This window comes from Rhinopithecus bieti, unplaced genomic scaffold, assembly GCF_001698545.2.
Source record: "Rhinopithecus bieti isolate Rb0 unplaced genomic scaffold, ASM169854v2 scaffold_4553, whole genome shotgun sequence".
Lineage (NCBI taxonomy): Eukaryota > Metazoa > Chordata > Mammalia > Primates > Cercopithecidae > Rhinopithecus > Rhinopithecus bieti.
Genome location: NW_016804694.1, coordinates 3,420,342 through 3,438,402, shown reverse-complemented (window position 1 = coordinate 3,438,402; position 18,061 = coordinate 3,420,342). Strand labels below are relative to the sequence as shown.

At 39.0% G+C, this 18,061-nt stretch overlaps 1 protein-coding gene and 1 pseudogene across 1 annotated transcript in view; one reads left to right on the top strand and one right to left on the bottom strand.

The window, feature by feature from the left end:
* The window catches only part of BTBD9 (BTB domain containing 9), a 492,311-nt gene that overhangs the window by 43,674 nt on the left and 430,576 nt on the right, over window positions 1-18,061 (top strand). The window contains 3 exon segments of the mRNA XM_017870154.1: window positions 3,671-3,882; window positions 7,155-7,518; window positions 8,991-9,255. Coding sequence (XP_017725643.1) covers window positions 3,698-3,882; window positions 7,155-7,518; window positions 8,991-9,255 — 814 coding nt within the window. The 5' untranslated portion in view covers window positions 3,671-3,697.
* Window positions 13,300-14,496, bottom strand: LOC108528357 (protein TFG pseudogene; annotated as a pseudogene).

Sequence of the window (18,061 nt, the reverse complement as noted above, 5' to 3'; positions counted from 1 at the left end):
TTTTTTTTTTTTTTTTTTTTTTTTTTGCCTCTTTGTTTCCTAATTCATTTAACTTAAATTTGGTTTTTCTTTTTTATCCTTTTGAGACAGGTTCCTGCTCTGTTGCCCAGGATGGAGTGCAATGGCACAATTAGAGCTCACTGCAGCCTTTAACTCCTGGGCTCAAGTGATCCCCCTGACTCAGCCTCCCAATTAGCTGGGATTACAGGCTCATGCCACCATGCCTGGCTAATTTTTAAATATTTTTGTAGAGACAGGGTCCTGAACTCCTGGTGTCAAATGATCTTAACATCTTAGCCTCCCAAAGTGCTGGGATTACAGGCATGAGCTCCTGTGCCTGGCCAACATTTTAAAATACACATAGGTAGACTAAAACTATCACTTTGTAGATAAACTATCCCATCGGTGAAACAATACTCATTTTCTGCATAAAACTGTGGCATTGGTAACTTTGTTAGTACCTTTGGATCTTTGCAATAAGATTCAAATTAAATTATATCCTCAATGAATTGTTTCTGTGGATTTTTTTTTTTTTTTTTTTGTATACTTATACACCTGAGCAAGGGATGGAAACCTACAGCAGCAAGAGTCTAAATCAGTGGCTGTTTTTCCAGGTTGCTTAGTAGAATCACTTCAGAATGGTGATTCCAATGCCTGGGCCTCATTCTAGACTAATTAAATAAGAGTCTCTGATGAGTGGGACTCAAGCATCTTTTTTTTGTTGTTGTTTTTAAGCTCCCCATGTGATTCCATTGTTGGGCAAGCTCACTGAGAATCACTAGTCCAATTAAAATTATTTCTGTATGCCAATAAAATTGTATTTATTTTATCCTAAGTGGCTATTTTCTGTACATCAAACAGTTTCATGTTTCCATTTGGAAAAACATAATTAAAATGCAAGTTTAGCAAAATGAAATTAGATGTATTGAGAAGTAAAGCTCCAGAGAACTTATTATGGTAGATATATACATATGTAATATTAATGTTTATGATATATCAGTTTAAGAATTATAAATTTCCCTTCTGAGCTGGTTAACCAAAAATCAATCGTTGTTCATCAAGAGTCATTTAATGAGTAATTTGAGTATTAGCCATGACCTGAATTAAATATTAAGAAAATATACCAGAAAATATATTTACTGGGTTTACACATTGCATTTTTTTCAGCCAGGAAGAGCGTTTTGTTTAGAGTCATGGATGATCATTGAAATATTGGATAGTGATGTGAGAGTTTGTATTGAAGAGGTTTTGAAGTCAGGTTCCAGTAGCTTTCCGAATTTCCTGGCCAACACAGGAAATGATCATAGGAACATCAGTTGGGTAACCCAGCAGGAAACAAACAAAAAAACTCCCAGTCTGATCCTTTGCCTAGAGTACAGTCAGTCCTTGAGGTCAGTCCTTGATCACGGGATAGGCCAGGGGCTAGGAAACTGTGTCCTGCAAGTCTAATCTAGGTCTTTTCTAGAAATAGCTTTATTGGAGATAGCCATGTTTATTCATTTTCTTATTGCCTATGGTTGCCTTTAGGCTCCTACCATAGAGCTGAATCATTTGACATAGACTGTATAACCTGCAAAGCTTTAAACTATGTACCATCTGAACCTTTATAGAAAGTTTTCCAACTCCTGTATTACACTGTTGTTGTATATACACATTAAGACTATTGTATCATACATTACTTGCTCATACTCTCAAATAGATCCTCTTAAGCTGAATTTGGTCTTTCGTACACAAGTGACTAGAGATTATTCTGTTTTTAGGGCTTTCAAATGGAGGCTGCAGTTGAGGGAGAAGGATTTCCCTTGGCACTTAGGGGATTATCCTGCTAGTTCTCTGATGTTCCTACTATAGGGAACTAGGATTTTGCTCACTTACCTGGGGTAGCTGTTTTCTTGCCTAGCTCATTTTCCATGTTCTTCTGCATCACTGCTATTGCTCTTCCTTTTGAGGGTGGGTGTATGGTACTAGGTTAACTGAAGCACGCAGATTCGGAATCTGGTCCATGAAGATCTTCCGTTGCAGTCACAGGAGAGAAAGATCATTTTTCACACACCTTGCTAATGATCTGGATGTGGGAGTTTAAAGATTAGGAGCTGTTCAACCTTTAATTGTGGTTCAAGTGGAGAACTCAAAAAGGTGTGGAGGTCTAGCAGAGAAAACATATCTGGCTCAATTTCTCTAGTCTCTGATGCAGCGGAGGGGTAGCTGGCTACCTCTGAGCTAACAACCACCTCTTCACCTGGGGCATCTGAATGCTAGCCAAGGCTCTGACATACTTGCCGGTTACTTACACTTATCAAAGCAGTACCTTCAATTAGCTGGCCATGATGGTATACACCTGTAGTCCCAGCTACTTGCCAGGCTGAGGTGGGAGGATCACTTGAGCCTAGGAGTTCCAGGTTACACTGAGTGGTGATTGCGCCGCTGCACTACAGCCTGGGCAGCAGAGCAAGACCAACTTTTTTTTTTTTTTTTTTAAATACTTGCAAGTATATTCGGTATTAAAAAATAGAAACATTTTAAGCTTTCTAAGACTATAACCCCCCCACCCCACCCCCGCCACTTTCTTACATGTAAAGCTGTTAATCATGTTTTCCCTTTGATTTTCAGTTACTTTTGTAGAAAGGCATTGCATACAAAAGCAAAGAAGGTGCCTGGAAATGAGACAAAGTGTAGTGATGTTCTGGTAAACACTAACAGCCTGATCATCAGAGCAACAAGTTTGGAGTAGAAGCCACAGTCTTGAGAAAACTGTTACGAGTTACTCTTCTGTTGGATGTGGGGAGCTTAGGATGCTACTGCAAATGTTCATTAATAAATGTCAAGTTATTTTTGTGACTCCAGAAGATTATTATTAATTATTATTATAATTTTTGAGATGAAGTTTCGCTCTTGTGGCCCCGGCTGGAGTGCAATGGCACCAACTTGGCTCACCGCAACCTCCACCTCCTGGGTCCAAGCGATTCTCCTGCCTCAGCCTCCCGAGTAGCTGGGATTAGAGGCTCCCACCACCACACCCAGCTAATTTTGTGTTTTTAGTAGAGACAGAGTTTCTCCATGTTGGTCAGGCTGGTCTCAAACTCCTGACCTGAGATGATCTGTCCGCCTCAGCCTCCTAAAGTGCTGGGATTACAGGCATGAGCCACTATGCCCGGCCCCAGAAGATTTTTTTTTTAAATAAAATATTTGAGATGGTTTCATACCAAAACTTCTTATTTAAAATCTGATTATTTCACTTGCTCTGTTTGTAATTTAGGCCTAGATCTATGCCTGAATGACTTTTCTATTGGATATAATTGTACCCAACCTTACTCAGTATATTTATGCAAAAGAGAAGTTATTCTGATTGTTGATTTTTCTTTTCCTCAGGTACTGTAAGGAATATGGGACTTGTGTTTGGGCTCAGTTTTCTAGACTGATGGCTCCAAGTGCTGTTAGTGTTTGGAGACTGGCATTTTTGCTTTCCTAGTGTGAAGAAGGGAGTACAGTTAAGGGAAGCAGGCTGAATTCCTTCTCAAAATAAATGGGTTAATAAAGATACCATTGATTAACTCTCTCACAGGAATTTTGTAAGCACTTTAAATTTTTACTTAGCTATGTTTATGGTATGTGATTTTCTACGTGTACTCCCCCTCCCCCCACTAACTCTCATTCCTTCTTCATATGATAGATCAGCGACTATCATCTGTTCCACAAGATGAGTAACAGCCACCCTCTTCGCCCCTTCACTGCAGTGGGGGAAATTGATCATGTGCACATTTTGTCTGAACATATTGGTGCCTTGTTGATTGGGGAAGAATATGGCGACGTCACATTTGTTGTGGAAAAGAAACGTTTTCCTGCCCACAGGGTAATTTTAGCAGCCAGGTGCCAATATTTTCGGTAAGTGTGTAATACTTTTTTTGAAAATTCAGTTCACTTGTAGAAAACACTGGCATTTTCTGCTCTGTGAAAAATATATAATCAAGTATAATGACAAATTCTCGCAGTCCCTCAATTCAGTATCTATAAAGATTTCATCCTTGTAGACTTTGTTATTTTTTGAGAATCACCTTTTCCTTTAGGAGCCATCTTAAAATGAAAGGGTTGGAAGGTTTCCCAAACCAGATAGTGCCCAATCAACCATTTTCAAGGTGTCAAGAATGTTTCTCAGGCTGTCTTCGTTACTCTCACTTTCTCCTCCCAGTAGATGGCTAATGGGACTAAAGCTTCTTTTTGTATAGGTAGACTGCCCTGTGGACCTGCTAATGGACACATATACCACTTGGTTTGGGACTCCTGAGGTCTAGGACCTGTTAGTAACCCAGCAGATCTAAGACGTGCACTTGTATGCAGCTGTTGTTGGTTACTTGGGTCCTTAATTTCCAGGGTTATAAATCTTAAGCTGATCTTTAAGTACTCTGCATTTTACCTAATATTTGTCAAAAGGGAGTCATCACTGAATTACTGAGTGAGTTATCATTTGTGTGTGATAATGGATCTTTTTCTATTTTTAATGATAAAGATGGTCCACAGAGTTATAGATTTATCTGGGAAACTTGGTATCTGAAATGGAGATTCTATTGGCTTAGAGAAAATTTCAATTACCTTCTAATGATAACTGCAGTCTGGCTTTTATAATCAGAATTAAGCAAGACAGCAACACCTAGAGTCAGACACGTTGTGGTAACGTGTGTCTCCTGGAATATTTACTGTGTAGCTAGAGCTCCTATGGTTTTTCATGAACTTCCAGTTTTACACATATAAAATGCCACTGTGGATGAAACCAGGAGCCTAGAAAAGTGAGGAGTCTGTTAAAAGTTCTAACACTTTCCTATTCTTCCTAGTGGTCAACTCTACCAAAGCATCTGACCTTGGTCTAACCATTATTTGTTATCATCTTCTGTCCTCTGCACACTTTTCCTTTTCTATTTCTTCCCCCTTTTAAAATTTCGGTCCAGTCATTACTATTAAAGTATTTTACAAGAATCCACTTTTTATTAAGTCAGAACTTCTCGGCCTGTGTTTATTATTTATTAATACAGTATACCTTGTCCTCTTTTAAAATAATTTGAAACAACTCTATGAGGGTTTCTTTTAGGCGGTTCGTATATCCTTAAAAGAAACTCAACTACTTTTAGAAATTTGAAGATTATATTGAGTGAATGGAATATACTCCCCCCACTTACTGACCTTGTTCTTGATGTCTTTGTAGATATTGAACCTTTGTAATATTTGCTGGCTCACTAAGCTAAGCTCAGAGTCTACCTTAGACTACCTTAGAGCTAAGCTGTGCCTCTAAGTCTACCTTAGAGCTAAGCTCAATGCTACGTTAGACAGATTCTCAGTGCTGACAGTATTCATGTGCGAAGGAACGTTAGCTGTCAGCTGTCAGAAGAGGCCTAAGCGTTGTCATAATAGCCTATCAATTCCCAGATAAGGAACTGTATAGGAGGAAACTCTTCATAGTAAACATTGAACCTTTGTGCTTGTCTCCTTGTTGAAGGTGGGGGTTCGTATTTACTGTTCCAAGGGAGCCTCATCAAAACCACTTTTAAAGCATTGAGAATCCAGATAAATACCATGGATCATACAGGATTGGGGATAAGTCTTGAGGTCTCCTCAAGAAGGAGAAGTTCTTTAATTTGGTAATTTTAGGGTAATGGTTGGATGCTCTCTGGATTAATGGAAACCTTCAAGGGCATTTTTAGGCAGAGTATAACCCAGTGAAGAGGTATGCTCAGAATATTCATGAATCTTTTCTGGGTGGTTTCAACTATTTTCCCGGGGCAAGCAAGAATGCTAGGTCCTGGGGGAGGGTGGGACAAGTTCCAGGTAGGTAACCCTGAAATGCTAGTCCACCTCTGAGAATTTTAAGAACAGAGAGAATCTCTCTCTTGCTTCCAGTCTCTTCCTCTCACTTTTGCTTCTTTTCTTTCTCATTCTGTATTCTTCTCTCCCTTTTCTGCACTTCTCCCTTGTCCTCTTCGTCCTTTCTTTCCTGATAGGTTGGAAGTTTAATTGGTTCATATTGTTCCTCTTGATTAATAGAGGTAGAAATTCAAATTCATTACCTAACTGGATTGTCTAGTTTTCATTTTTTTTAGATAAGCAATAATGTAGGGCTTTTTGTTTAATCTGAAAGGAAAAAAAAAATCACTGTAATCCTATCAGTAATTTCATTTTTAATTTATAAAGTGACAGATGAAAGTCTTTGTCTCCCAGCCATCTAATACCATTTCTCAGAAGCAAGTGATGTTAAGAGTTTAATATGAATTTCCTCTGATTTTTCTTGATTTAAAGAAATATCTATATAGACATATGTGCATAAACATGTAAATATGTGGTTATATACTTTTTTCATGCAGTACATATGGATCTGCAATTTTACTTACTCGTCTGCCTATCCTGGACATGTTTTCAAAACAGTACCTATTGGTCTCCCTTGATCTTTCTAATGGCTGCATAGAATGCGTATATCACAGTTTTTTTAACCATGTTGCTGTTGATGGACATTTAGATTTTTTCTAGTGTTTCAGTATGTTTTCTTAAACATTTTTCTTTACTGTATTACTTCTCTAGAATTGAGTCCTAAAAGAGAGATTACTGAGTTGAAGGGTATACACATTTTAGGTTTGACTAGATACTACTAAATTACTTTCCCTAAAGGGCTGCCCATTTATACTCTCAAAGCAGTGTGTCAAAGAACCTGTTTTTCCATTGCTTTTGCAGCACTGATATTAACAAGCCTTTTGATTTCTGCCGGTCTTACCGGGGAGAATGGCATCATATTAGTGTTTATCTTTATCTGATTATATCTTTTCCTACAGAGTTTTACTTTTTAAACTGCCTTATTGACCTTTAACATCTTTATGCCAACTTCATTGTGCCTCTCAAGAGATCACTCTCATCTTTCTATTTAATATCTAGCACATATCTTGAGCTTTCAGAGTATCTCATTAGTTCAGTGGTTTGTAGAATTAATTCAGTTTTGAAATCATTCCTCTTGCTTCCTTTAAAGAACCATTTTAAATGACTATTTTGCATTTTTTCACTTGGATCTTTGTGTCATTAAACAAATTTATATTTGCATAATGTTGATAACTGTTATTTCCAGTATTTTGTAGCAAATCCTATTTGAGAGTTTCTTCATGTGTTTCTTCCCTGATGTGCAGAGCATTATTGTATGGTGGAATGCGAGAGTCTCAGCCTGAAGCAGAAATTCCTCTCCAAGACACCACTGCAGAAGCATTCACAATGCTACTCAAATATATCTACACTGGGCGGGCAACGCTGACAGATGAGAAGGAGGAGGTGCTGCTGGACTTTTTGAGCCTGGCTCATAAATATGGATTTCCAGAGCTAGAGGATTCTACCTCTGAGTATCTCTGTACCATACTGAACATTCAGAATGTCTGCATGACTTTTGATGTTGCCAGTCTCTACTCACTTCCCAAGTTAACTTGTATGTGTTGCATGTTTATGGACAGGAATGCTCAGGAGGTGCTCTCAAGTGAAGGTTTCCTCTCCCTTTCTAAGGTGTGTCATTTGTCTACAAGTAATTTATAGGCAGCATTGTTTTATTTATACCTATACCATAGAAGTATAGTAGTGGACTAAGAATAATTAAAAAAGAAACCATTGGTATCAAAGAGATTATCTGGTCTGGCCACTTGCATCTAGCTACTAGGACTCTAGATCATAAAAGAGAGGGGCTGGTTTGTTGTGTTTTCTTTTAAGGTTCTTCTGGTAAGTTTTATGTTCAAAAGAGACTGTGCTGCTGAGTGGTTGTTTTCAATGTAGTGACAATCAAATAGGGTCCTTTTTGGTATTGCATACTACCTTTTGGTTTTGTTTTTCTCTGACAGAGAGTGTGACTAATAATTCCTTAGAGCAAGCAGGCAAATTCATAAAGGAGATCTGATGCATCATTTGATGTCTTTAAGTCACTGCTTTCTTTGCTGGCTTAAAATTCAGTGTTATAGGCCGGGCGTGGTGGCTCAAGCCTGTAATCCCAGCACTTTGGGAGGCCGAGGCAGGCGGATCACAAGGTCAGGAGATCGAGGACCCATCCTGGCTAACACCGGTGGAAACCCTGTCTCTACTAAAAAAAAAATATACAAAAAACTACCGGGCGAAGGTGGCGGGCCGCCTGTTATCCCAGCTACTCGGGAGGCTGAGGCAGGAGAATGGCATAAACCCGGGGAGGCCGGGAGCTTGCAGTGAGCTGATGATCTGGCCAGTGCACTCCAGCTTGGGTGGGACAGGAGCGGACCTCAGTCTCAAAAAAAAAAAAAAAAAAAAAAAAAAATTCCAGGTGTTATTAGCTAGAGTAGAGTAAAACTGTTTTGCTCAAATCTTCCTTTGAGCTCTGAATGGCGATTGTCTCTACATTTCCCTTGTTGTGTTCCTTCTAGAACCTGGATATTTCTAATGAGAAAACCTATTGAAAAGCTACATATCTTGATTTGAGTGTAAATTAAGATCTGTGTTATCCTATTTCATTTTTTTATACTGAATTTTTAAAGACAATGATCTTTGAGGGTTGCACTATTATTGCTGGAGGTCAGTTTGGAGATCTGAGAGCCAAAAATATGGTAGTGAAGTAATACTGTGCAACAAAATACTTTGAATTTTAAATGCCAAATATATCTTTCTAACTTAACAATGTGCATTCCCTTGAAGAATCTGTGTGTATTGACAGCTTTTCACTTTGACGTTTTCCTTTTTGCTGTTTTAAAAAAGATGAATGCAGATGTGTTTGGAAAGATTAAATGTTTGATGTAGTGGTATAAGATACCTGAGCATAAAAGAAAGGTGCTACCATCCTGGTTGTTTACATAGCCATAATGAGCTGGAGGCTATGTGGCACAAAGCATAAGGGAAGGAGAGGGTCAAAAAGAGTTAATTGTTAATTGCCTAAGTTATGCTTGTTCTGTAAGCTTTTACTGATTGATCATGCAATGGTTGAACATCATATAACTGGAATTTTACCTTTTTATCCTTTTCAGACAGCACTTTTAAACATCGTGTTAAGAGATTCATTTGCAGCTCCCGAAAAAGATATTTTCCTAGCCTTATTAAACTGGTGTAAGCATAATTCAAAGGAGAATCATGCTGAAATCATGCAGGCTGTACGTTTACCTCTCATGAGCCTCACAGAGCTTCTGAATGTTGTGAGGCCTTCGGGACTGTTGTCTCCTGATGCCATCCTGGATGCCATTAAAGTGCGATCTGAGAGCCGGGATATGGACCTCAATTATAGAGGCATGCTCAGTAAGTACCTGTCTACCCTAAACTCACCAAAAAGCTTGGTGTGCCTCTGATGCCGTTAAAACTGCAAAACTACTACAGAACTGTATAATGCGGGTATACATGAAACATGTACATTTATGAACAGCTAGCTTTGCTTCCTATGGAATGTCTTTCTCTGTCATTTTCCTGTTAATTCCTCCTGAGATTGATTAGCCTTTGTAGACCCCAAAATAGATGTTTCTTGCCATTCCTGGACAGATTTCTCACCTGCTCCCCAGAAAGTCAGAAATGGACACTTTCCTAAAAAGCTGCTTCTCGTGTTGAGAACTTTTCTTCCTTCCTCCATCAAACAAATACTGAGTAAATGCTATATACTTATTATTTTGGGTATCAAGAACATGGAGATTCTTTTTTTTTTTTGAGATGGAGTTTCACTCTTGTTGCCCAGGCTGGAGTGGAAGGTGCAACCTTGGCTTACTGCAACCTCCGCCTCCCAGGTTCAAGCGATTCTGCTGCCTCAGCCTCCTGAGTAGCTGGGATTATAGGCACCCACCACCACACTTGGCTAATTTTTATTTTTAGTAGAGACAGGGTTTCACCATGTTGACCAGGCTGGTCTCAAACTCCTGACCACAGGTGATTCACCTGCCTCGGCCTCAGAAAGTGTTGGGATTACAGACGTGAGCCACCACACCCGGCTGAACATGGAGATTCTAAATAACAATAATAATAGCTAACACTTATGTAACATACATACATAGTGTAGCTAACACTTATGATACTTATCACCATTAATGAATTTATAGCAATTAACACTTACAGAGTGTATGGTATGTATCAAGAACAGGTCCTACATGACCATTTAATTCTCACAACTCTTTGAGGTATATACTGTTATTGACTCCCATTTTACAAAATGAGGAAACTGAAACAGAGAAGTTAAGTAACTTGCCCAAGGTCACACAGAAAGATGGCAGAGCTGAGAGTCAAACCTATGTAGTTTGGCCCCAGAAGTTGTGTAATTAATCATTAAACTATGCTGCATAATTGTTAAACATAGTCTCTGCCTTTGATCCTTTTAATTTCATTGTGGAAATAAGACATAAACTCCCATGAAAAGTTAAATACAACAATATTCAAGGGAGTACATGTTATAGAACTTCAAAAGAAAGAAGTGGCTTGGAATGATTGAGGGATATTTCATGGAGGTTATGAAGCTTGAGTTGAGCCTTGACATTTGATTTGAATAATATAAGAGTTGGGTAAATTTCAGATGGGTAGAATCATGAGGTTAATAGACAGATGTTAGAGCATTTGAAGAGACCATAAATAGAAGAGCTTGATTAGAGTAGAAGGCTTTTATTGATTAGTAGCAAAGAAACTATGTGAAGGTCAGCTTAGGCCAGTTTATGGAAGTCTTTGAAAATAGATTGGAATCTCCCTTATATGCAGTGCAGAGCCAATCTGAGAGAGGGAGAGTGGCATGCATACAGTGTTGATTTTGAAAGACTGATCCATAGTGCTGTATTTGAGTATTTAGAATAAGGGAAAACTGATTCAGGGAGACCAGTGAGGAGAGTATTTAATCTATGCACAATTGATACTACCTTAAACCAGATTGGTGGCAGGGAAAATGGAAAATAATGAATGATTAGAACAGATACTATGGAAAAAAATAGATCTTGGTGATTCAAATAATTTAAATTTGGGGATTAAGTTTAGGAAAAAGTTACCGTTTGTTATCAAATCTAAGAAGCCAGAAATTCTGAGGCACCATTATTTTATGTTCCACTAAGAAAAGAAACAATACTGCCAATTAACTGTGACACACTATGATGTCTGCATCACAATTTCTGAAATTAAAAAATTAGAACACCAGGTGTGTCCATAATGAAATACAGTACAGTACTTCTTTGAAGAAGACGGTGAGCTTGTTTTTAGATTGAGTTTGAGGGTTTTGGGGACATGCAGGTTGTAAGTTCTGTCCCAAGCTAGTCATTTCCCTGAGTGATGTCTTCTTGACTGTGCCTTTAAACACTCTCTTGAAATACTGATTGATCTTAAATAGATATTCTTAACAGAATTCTCTCCTGACTTCTGAGGTCTAGATTTCTTTTCACTGGGCATAGAAGAAGAAACGTAGGTTTTGGCCCAGACAAATTTGACCTCAAATCCTGAATTAGTTACTTACTAGTTGTGCGATCTGGTATTAAATTATTAAGGAATCTTACCTTTTATGTCTCCTAGCATTGTTATGAGACTTAATTGAAATAATGTGTGCAAATAATGTGTGTAAGATCAATATAGGAAAGCATTGTTACCATATATCATTTTGATGTTTTTTTTTCCTCTGTACATCTGTGTGAGAATTACCACCTTGATCACATTGTTTTAGACATTTTTGTTTACTTGTCTTTGTTCCTTGAAGGCAGAGATGATCTTTGTAGGCCTTATTGATCTCTATATCCTCAACATTTAACACACTAAATAGCATTTGATGGATACTTGGTGAATGCTTAGTGAATGAATGCAGGGAGAAATGTCTAATAGGAAGTGGGAACACATTACTGTTTAGGAACCAGTCAAAGCTGGTGATAAAAGAGTTGAAACCTGAGCTGCTAGAGTATAGAGAAAGAAGTAAAAATCAAAGTCTGAAACTTGGAGAAAACCTATAGCCAGGGGACTTAAGGTAGAGAAGGAAGGAGGAAGACATTTGGGATAGAAGAGAGTTACACAGGACAGCCAGAGGAGAGAGCTTTCATACGGATTCAGTGGTCGGTGGTAGCTCATGATGGGGAGGTCAAGAAAATTGAGAGATAACTTTTGGATATAAATTGTGATTAGTTGGTAAGTAAACTGGACAGATGATTGGCTGCCAGGGAATTAGGCCATGGATGTTTGAAAAGATAACAGAGATAACATATTGCCTCTCTGATTTGTGAATTGGATTGAAAGGTAGTAAAAACATAGTATGGTAGCTAGAGAGATCAGGTTAGGAGAGGTCCAGGAAGAAATCAGAGGTGCTAGAGAATGGTACTAGTTCAGTGTCAGCCTTGGATAAAGTGGGAGGACAGCAAGTGAAGAGGTAATAAGATGAGTAATTAGTGTTAGGCTTTTCAAATTCTCATGTTGGATCCTGTCTTACATAAGCTCCTTTCCCTCTCTTGCCGTATATTTGATTTGAAGTGCTGAAAAGGCCCTAGAACTGGATTCATTATAGGGATAATCTTGGGACGTGTTTGCAGGAGTGAGGATTTCTTTTGGACATTTCACATGGTTACTGGTAGCCTGGAATTGATCAACTGGTCAATATAAGGGTAGTACCTGGGTTACAAGAAACTCATGAGATTAGTTGCGAAATGGAGAACTTAGCCAGTTGAGTCACTCAGTTCTGAAATGATAAATATGCAGATTGTTGTTCATCAGTGTTAAATTCTTCGCTTTGGAGTGAGTGATGGGGAGCTTAAGGAAGAGATTATGTAAATGTTTGGGAATCCTTTAACTTCTAAACTTGAGTAATGATTAAGTAACAGTCTGTTTTTCCTGACTTTTAAAGCCAGGAATAATAAGAATAATAAAATCAGTAATATAAATACAAGTAATATAAAAACAGGGAAGCCTTACACTTCCCTGTTTTTTTGATTCAATCATCTATATTAATCTATCAGTCTTACGTTTTATACATAACATCTAGTCATATCTTCAAAGGTCTCTACTTTAGTACATCATGTTAATAGCAGAAAGCCAAGTAAGATGACTAAACCTTACACTAGCATTTTAATATCCTCTGTACAAGGGAAGCTAGAAAGTCAATCACTTTACACACATGTAAGAGTAGTGTTCCAAAATAACTAAGAAGATGCTACATTTTAAGCAAGGAGGAAAACTTTGATTTTGGTCTTTGTGTTCCAGCAAATTATGCTTTCAATTAACAGCAACAAAGATACCATAAAAAATGCTCTGCTTTGAAAATTTCTGAACTTCATTACAGATTAAAACAGTATTTTGGAGTCTTTTGGGAGGCCAGTGGCTAGCAGCTACATTAATTGGTGTAGATGAGCCTCCTTATTGATAACCAGGTCCAGGTTGGGGATAGCCCAGACCAAAGGGAGGACATATAAGGATTAGGCCCACTTGGAGGAAGGGTCATGCTACTTACAGGAAGTGAAGTAAAACCTGGTCTTGGTTGATAGGCCCAGGCCCCAGGTTGGCTTGGAGCCATTCCAGGTTGAGAGGCAGGGGCCACAGTGTAATTAGTAGGCTGAGAAGTTTGGGAAGTTTGTGCAGGATAATTGCTTGCCTGGTACTGTGTGGTGGCTGAGCAGGCAGTTGTTGAGGCTGACCAGAAAGGCAGGAGCTTGTGCCTAGGTAGTTGGTTGTTGGCCATATCCTTGGAACTGCTGAGGTTGTTTAGGGTCCATTCTGCTGACTCTGGCTTGTTGAATACTGAATCCCATACTGTTGAGGCTGCTGAGGTGGAGCCTGTAGCCGCTGCGACCATAGCCAGCCTGTTGCTGGTACTGTTGGTACAGCTGACTTTCAATCTGACCTGCTTGTATTTTAGCTTCTGTATATATGGTGGTTGCTGTGGCTGAACTCCTGATGGGTGAACTGCTGCTGAGGAGGCGGTGGCAATGCTGTCAGGTGTTCCTGAACAGTCTTTTACGGGAGCACTGGGTTGCCCTGAAACCTGACCATCTGTTAAGCCAGACACCGACGTAACATTATTTTTTATTTCATCTTGGGTTTTTTAAAGGGTCAAAAACGGACATACTTGCTGCCATAACCTGAATATACTGTTTTCCAGAAGAATCCAAAGAAGCAGGCTTTTTTCCCTATCATTTTCAGGAATACTGGTGGAAGGTCCTGATTCTCCAGGTGGTTCCGAGCTATCCAATAAATGATTCACTTTATTTCAAAAGTTCTGTCAGTTCTCGACAGAGATATTTCACCTGACTTGATTCAAGGGGGTCTTGGTTGACCATTAACAAATAATGTCAGTTTCAGTGTCCTACTACACTGAATTGCAAAGGAAAGGTCAGAACTATCAAAAATTGTTATAAGATCATCATCTTTATCATTGTACTTTATTGTTACTTCGACATTGCTCAGAAGCTTTCCCCTGAAAACTCGTTGCATCATTAGCACTAATTCATCGTAAGTAATATTAATATCTTCATTATGGATAGGAATTTGTGGAATATCCTCCCCAAATTGAGCCTTCATGATTAGCTTCCCACTTAGGTTCAACTGTCCATTCATGGTGGACTCCAGGATGTTCTATATATACAACCCTAGAGAAAGAGGGCTTGTGGAGGCCACCGCCGCTGCCTCTCCACAGGTCTCCACTGACTGGGCCGACGCCAGGCCGCCAGACTGGGGTGTTGAGGGGAGTCTGTGATCACTGACTCCTCGGTTGCCCTCCATGGCCACTGCACCTCACTTGTAGGTTCATATGGGCCTGCCCAATCACCAAAAATAAGTTATTTTCTAAGTAAATGTTATTTTATTTATGTATTTTTTTTGAGATGGAGTCTCACTCTGTCACCCAGGCTGGAGTGCAATGGCACGATCTTGGCTCATGGCAACCTCCACCTCCTGTGTTCAAGTGATTCTCCTGCCTCAGCCTCCCAAGTAGCTGGAATTACAGGTTCCACCACCACGCCTGGCAAATTTTTGTATTTTTAGTAGAGATGGGGTTTCACCAGGTTGGCCAGGCTGGTGTTGAACTCCTGACCTCAGGTGATCCACCTGCCTCGGCCTCCCAAAGTGCTGGGATTACAGGCGTGAGCCACCGCGCCCAGCCAGTAAATGTTACCTTAACATTCATGTCATTGTTTTCTTTTGTCAAATTTCTTCACTGTTGGGGAAAAAAAGGATTATTTCAGAAGTGTTCCTGGGCTGATGACTTGAAAAGATAGGTCTGTTTATTTTGAAGTTATTGACAGAATTTGGGTTTGCTGTTGTTGTTCTTCCCTGGATATAGATTCTGTGTCTTTGGGGACTTTTCATGAAGTGTAGAGAGGTTTTATCTTGGGACTGGGATATAGAGGTTAATGCTTTTTCTTTGAATTTATTATCATTGGTTACTGTAAAGTTTAATTCTTAGAGCTGCATGTCCTAAGGCTTTTACCAAATTATAGGGATTTTTTTCCCCCTTTAAGAAAAAAAGAAGATCCAAACAGTCTTTTAAACTTATCTGTGATGGTCTTTCTGGACAGTAGTTTAGACTNTTTTTTTTTTTTTTTTTTTTTTTTTTAATTAAGGCTGAGTTATGTTTCATTTTGTATATCTCAGGTTTTAGATTTGGGGAAAGAGAGTTATTTCTTGTTTTTGCATGTTTATAGTAGGGAGCATATCACAAATTCTATCCTCAAGATATCTTTATTGAATAAAAAGTCAATCTGTTTGTAGGACTGCTAAGTTACATTATTGGTTAATACATAAATGTGCTTGTGTGTGTGTGTGTGTGTGTGTGTGTGTGTTTGTGTAGTCTGTCCTGTTTACCCTGTACCTATCCCTGTAGTTTCCTCAGACTGAGGGAGCTTGCAACTGTGATATGATGTTTCTTGGTTTGTTTGCTTAGATTGTTATACTAGGTTGAGCTTTTTGAGTAATGTAATTATGTTGCTTTGCCTTTGTTTTTCAAGCACCTACCTAGCACAGTGCCTGAATCTGGACTTTTGTTTTTTTAAGTGATAAATGAGTGGCTGAATGAATCCATCCCTGGCTTCTAAACTAGAATTTAAATTTGTCTCATCTGTCACATAAAGACAGTAATAGTAACAGTGAACCTTTAATACTTTCAAAGCTCTTGGAGCTGGGCGCAGTGGCTCACACTTGTCATGCCAGCATTTTGGGAGGCTAAGGCAGGAGGACCACTTGAGGCAAGGGGTTCAAGATCAGTCTGGGCAATATAGTGAGATGCAGTCTCCAAAAAATGTTTTTTTTAATTAGCTGGGTGTGATGGTGCGTGCCTGTAGTCCCAGCTGCTTGGGAAGCTGAGACAGGAGAATGGCTTGAGCCCAGTAGTTTGAGGCTGCAATGAGCTATAATTGTGCCACCACACTCCAGCCTATGTGACAGAGCAAGACCCTGTCTCCAAAAAAATGCAAATAAAATAAATAAAACTCTTTGACTTTGTATCTTCAAAGATAGAAGATGCTATTTGTGTCTTCCCAACTATAGTTTATTGTGATAGAGAAAATCTCATCTGTAAATAGGGGGTATATAAGTCATCCCTAATGAGTATTCCTCCATGGGAGTGTGTAGTATTGGTATATGTGCTCTTGTCTCCTGAGTGGTGAGCTCCGGAGAGCTGAGTCTAGTACAGTGAGCAGCACGTAGGAAGCACTATAGGATTTTTTTTTTAATTTAATAGTATGAAGGTCCCTTTCAGCTCTGTGATCTATGTAACTTGCCTAAATTACCAAGTGAATTCAATGCCAGAACTGGAACCAAAGTGCTGGTCTTGTGACTCACCAGGCAAATACTCCTTCATAGATTCTTCTGCCTGGGTTCTTTTTTATTTCCATTTTGTGGTATGTTTGAGTACCAGTACTGTTAGATGTGGAAAGGAGGCCTGCAGAGAGTGGGAAAGCGGGGGCGGGGTGGGCGGGCGGGTTAAGGTAACACAGGAATTGTAAAGTAAGTCACTTGTAATGCTGCAGTTCTTGGGGATTATTCACAGGAAGGGAGTATCCATACATTTTCTAGGGAAGTTGGGATGGGGAGTAGAAAATGATTTAGGTGATAGAATTGGGTAAGTAGATTGCTTTGGGCAGAGAACTAAGTCTGGATCCAAATAATCCACTGGGGCAAATGACCATGTCAACCTACATGTAATAGGGAATTCGATAAAAGATAATTAAGAACATAAAGCAGTGAAAGAAAAGCACGAGGTAATTAAACCAGCAAGCACTCCTTGCAGATTTTGGCACTGTGTAGCTAGGGGTACATTCTGCTTCATTTCTCCTTAACTTTTCTTTCTAATAATTAGCAATTTCTACCTAGCTGTAGAACTTCAAAGCTTAATATTTTTCTTAATGCTTGTAAAATGCATTAAAAATTATGTGTAAAAAATTATGATTATCTACTATCTTATTTAATCTCTATCACCTTGTTTTTTCAAGACAGAGTTTTGTTCTGTCATCCAGGCTGGAGTGCAGTGGCGTGATCTTGGCTCACTGCAACCTCCACCTCCCAGGTTCAAGTGATTCTCCTGTCTCGGCTACCCAGGTAGCTGGGGTTATAGGCATGTACCACCATCACGCTCAGCTAATTTTTTGTATTTTTAGTAGAGATGGGGTTTTGCCGTGTTGGCCAGGATGGTCTCAAACTCCTGTACTCAAGTAATCCAACTGTCTCGGCCTCCCAAAGTGCTGGGATTACAGATGTGAGCCACTGCGCCCAGCCGGCACTTTGTATTTTTTTAAGAGCTTTTTTTTCTCTACTGATAGACAGATATAGCCACTAAGAATATTTATGGTTTGATTTATTTTATTATGATTTAAATTTTCTCATGATCATTCTTCCTATTATATTCATCACTTAATTATGGATTTTGCAGAAAAATTCTTGGAGTTATATTTTTATCCAATGAGATACTCATATTATAGTTACCATGAGAGAATTTCCATTTGTATAGATGTTCTCTGTTTTGAAGTAAAAAATACTCTCAGGGAATGAATCTGTCTGTATCAAGAATGGTTAGGAAGGTTTTCAGGTACCCTTGAAATAAACTTCAAAAGAAGACTTAGACTTGTGGTAGAAATTTCATTTCCATTTTAGACTTTAGTCACAATCACTTGAAACTTTTGTGCCTAGT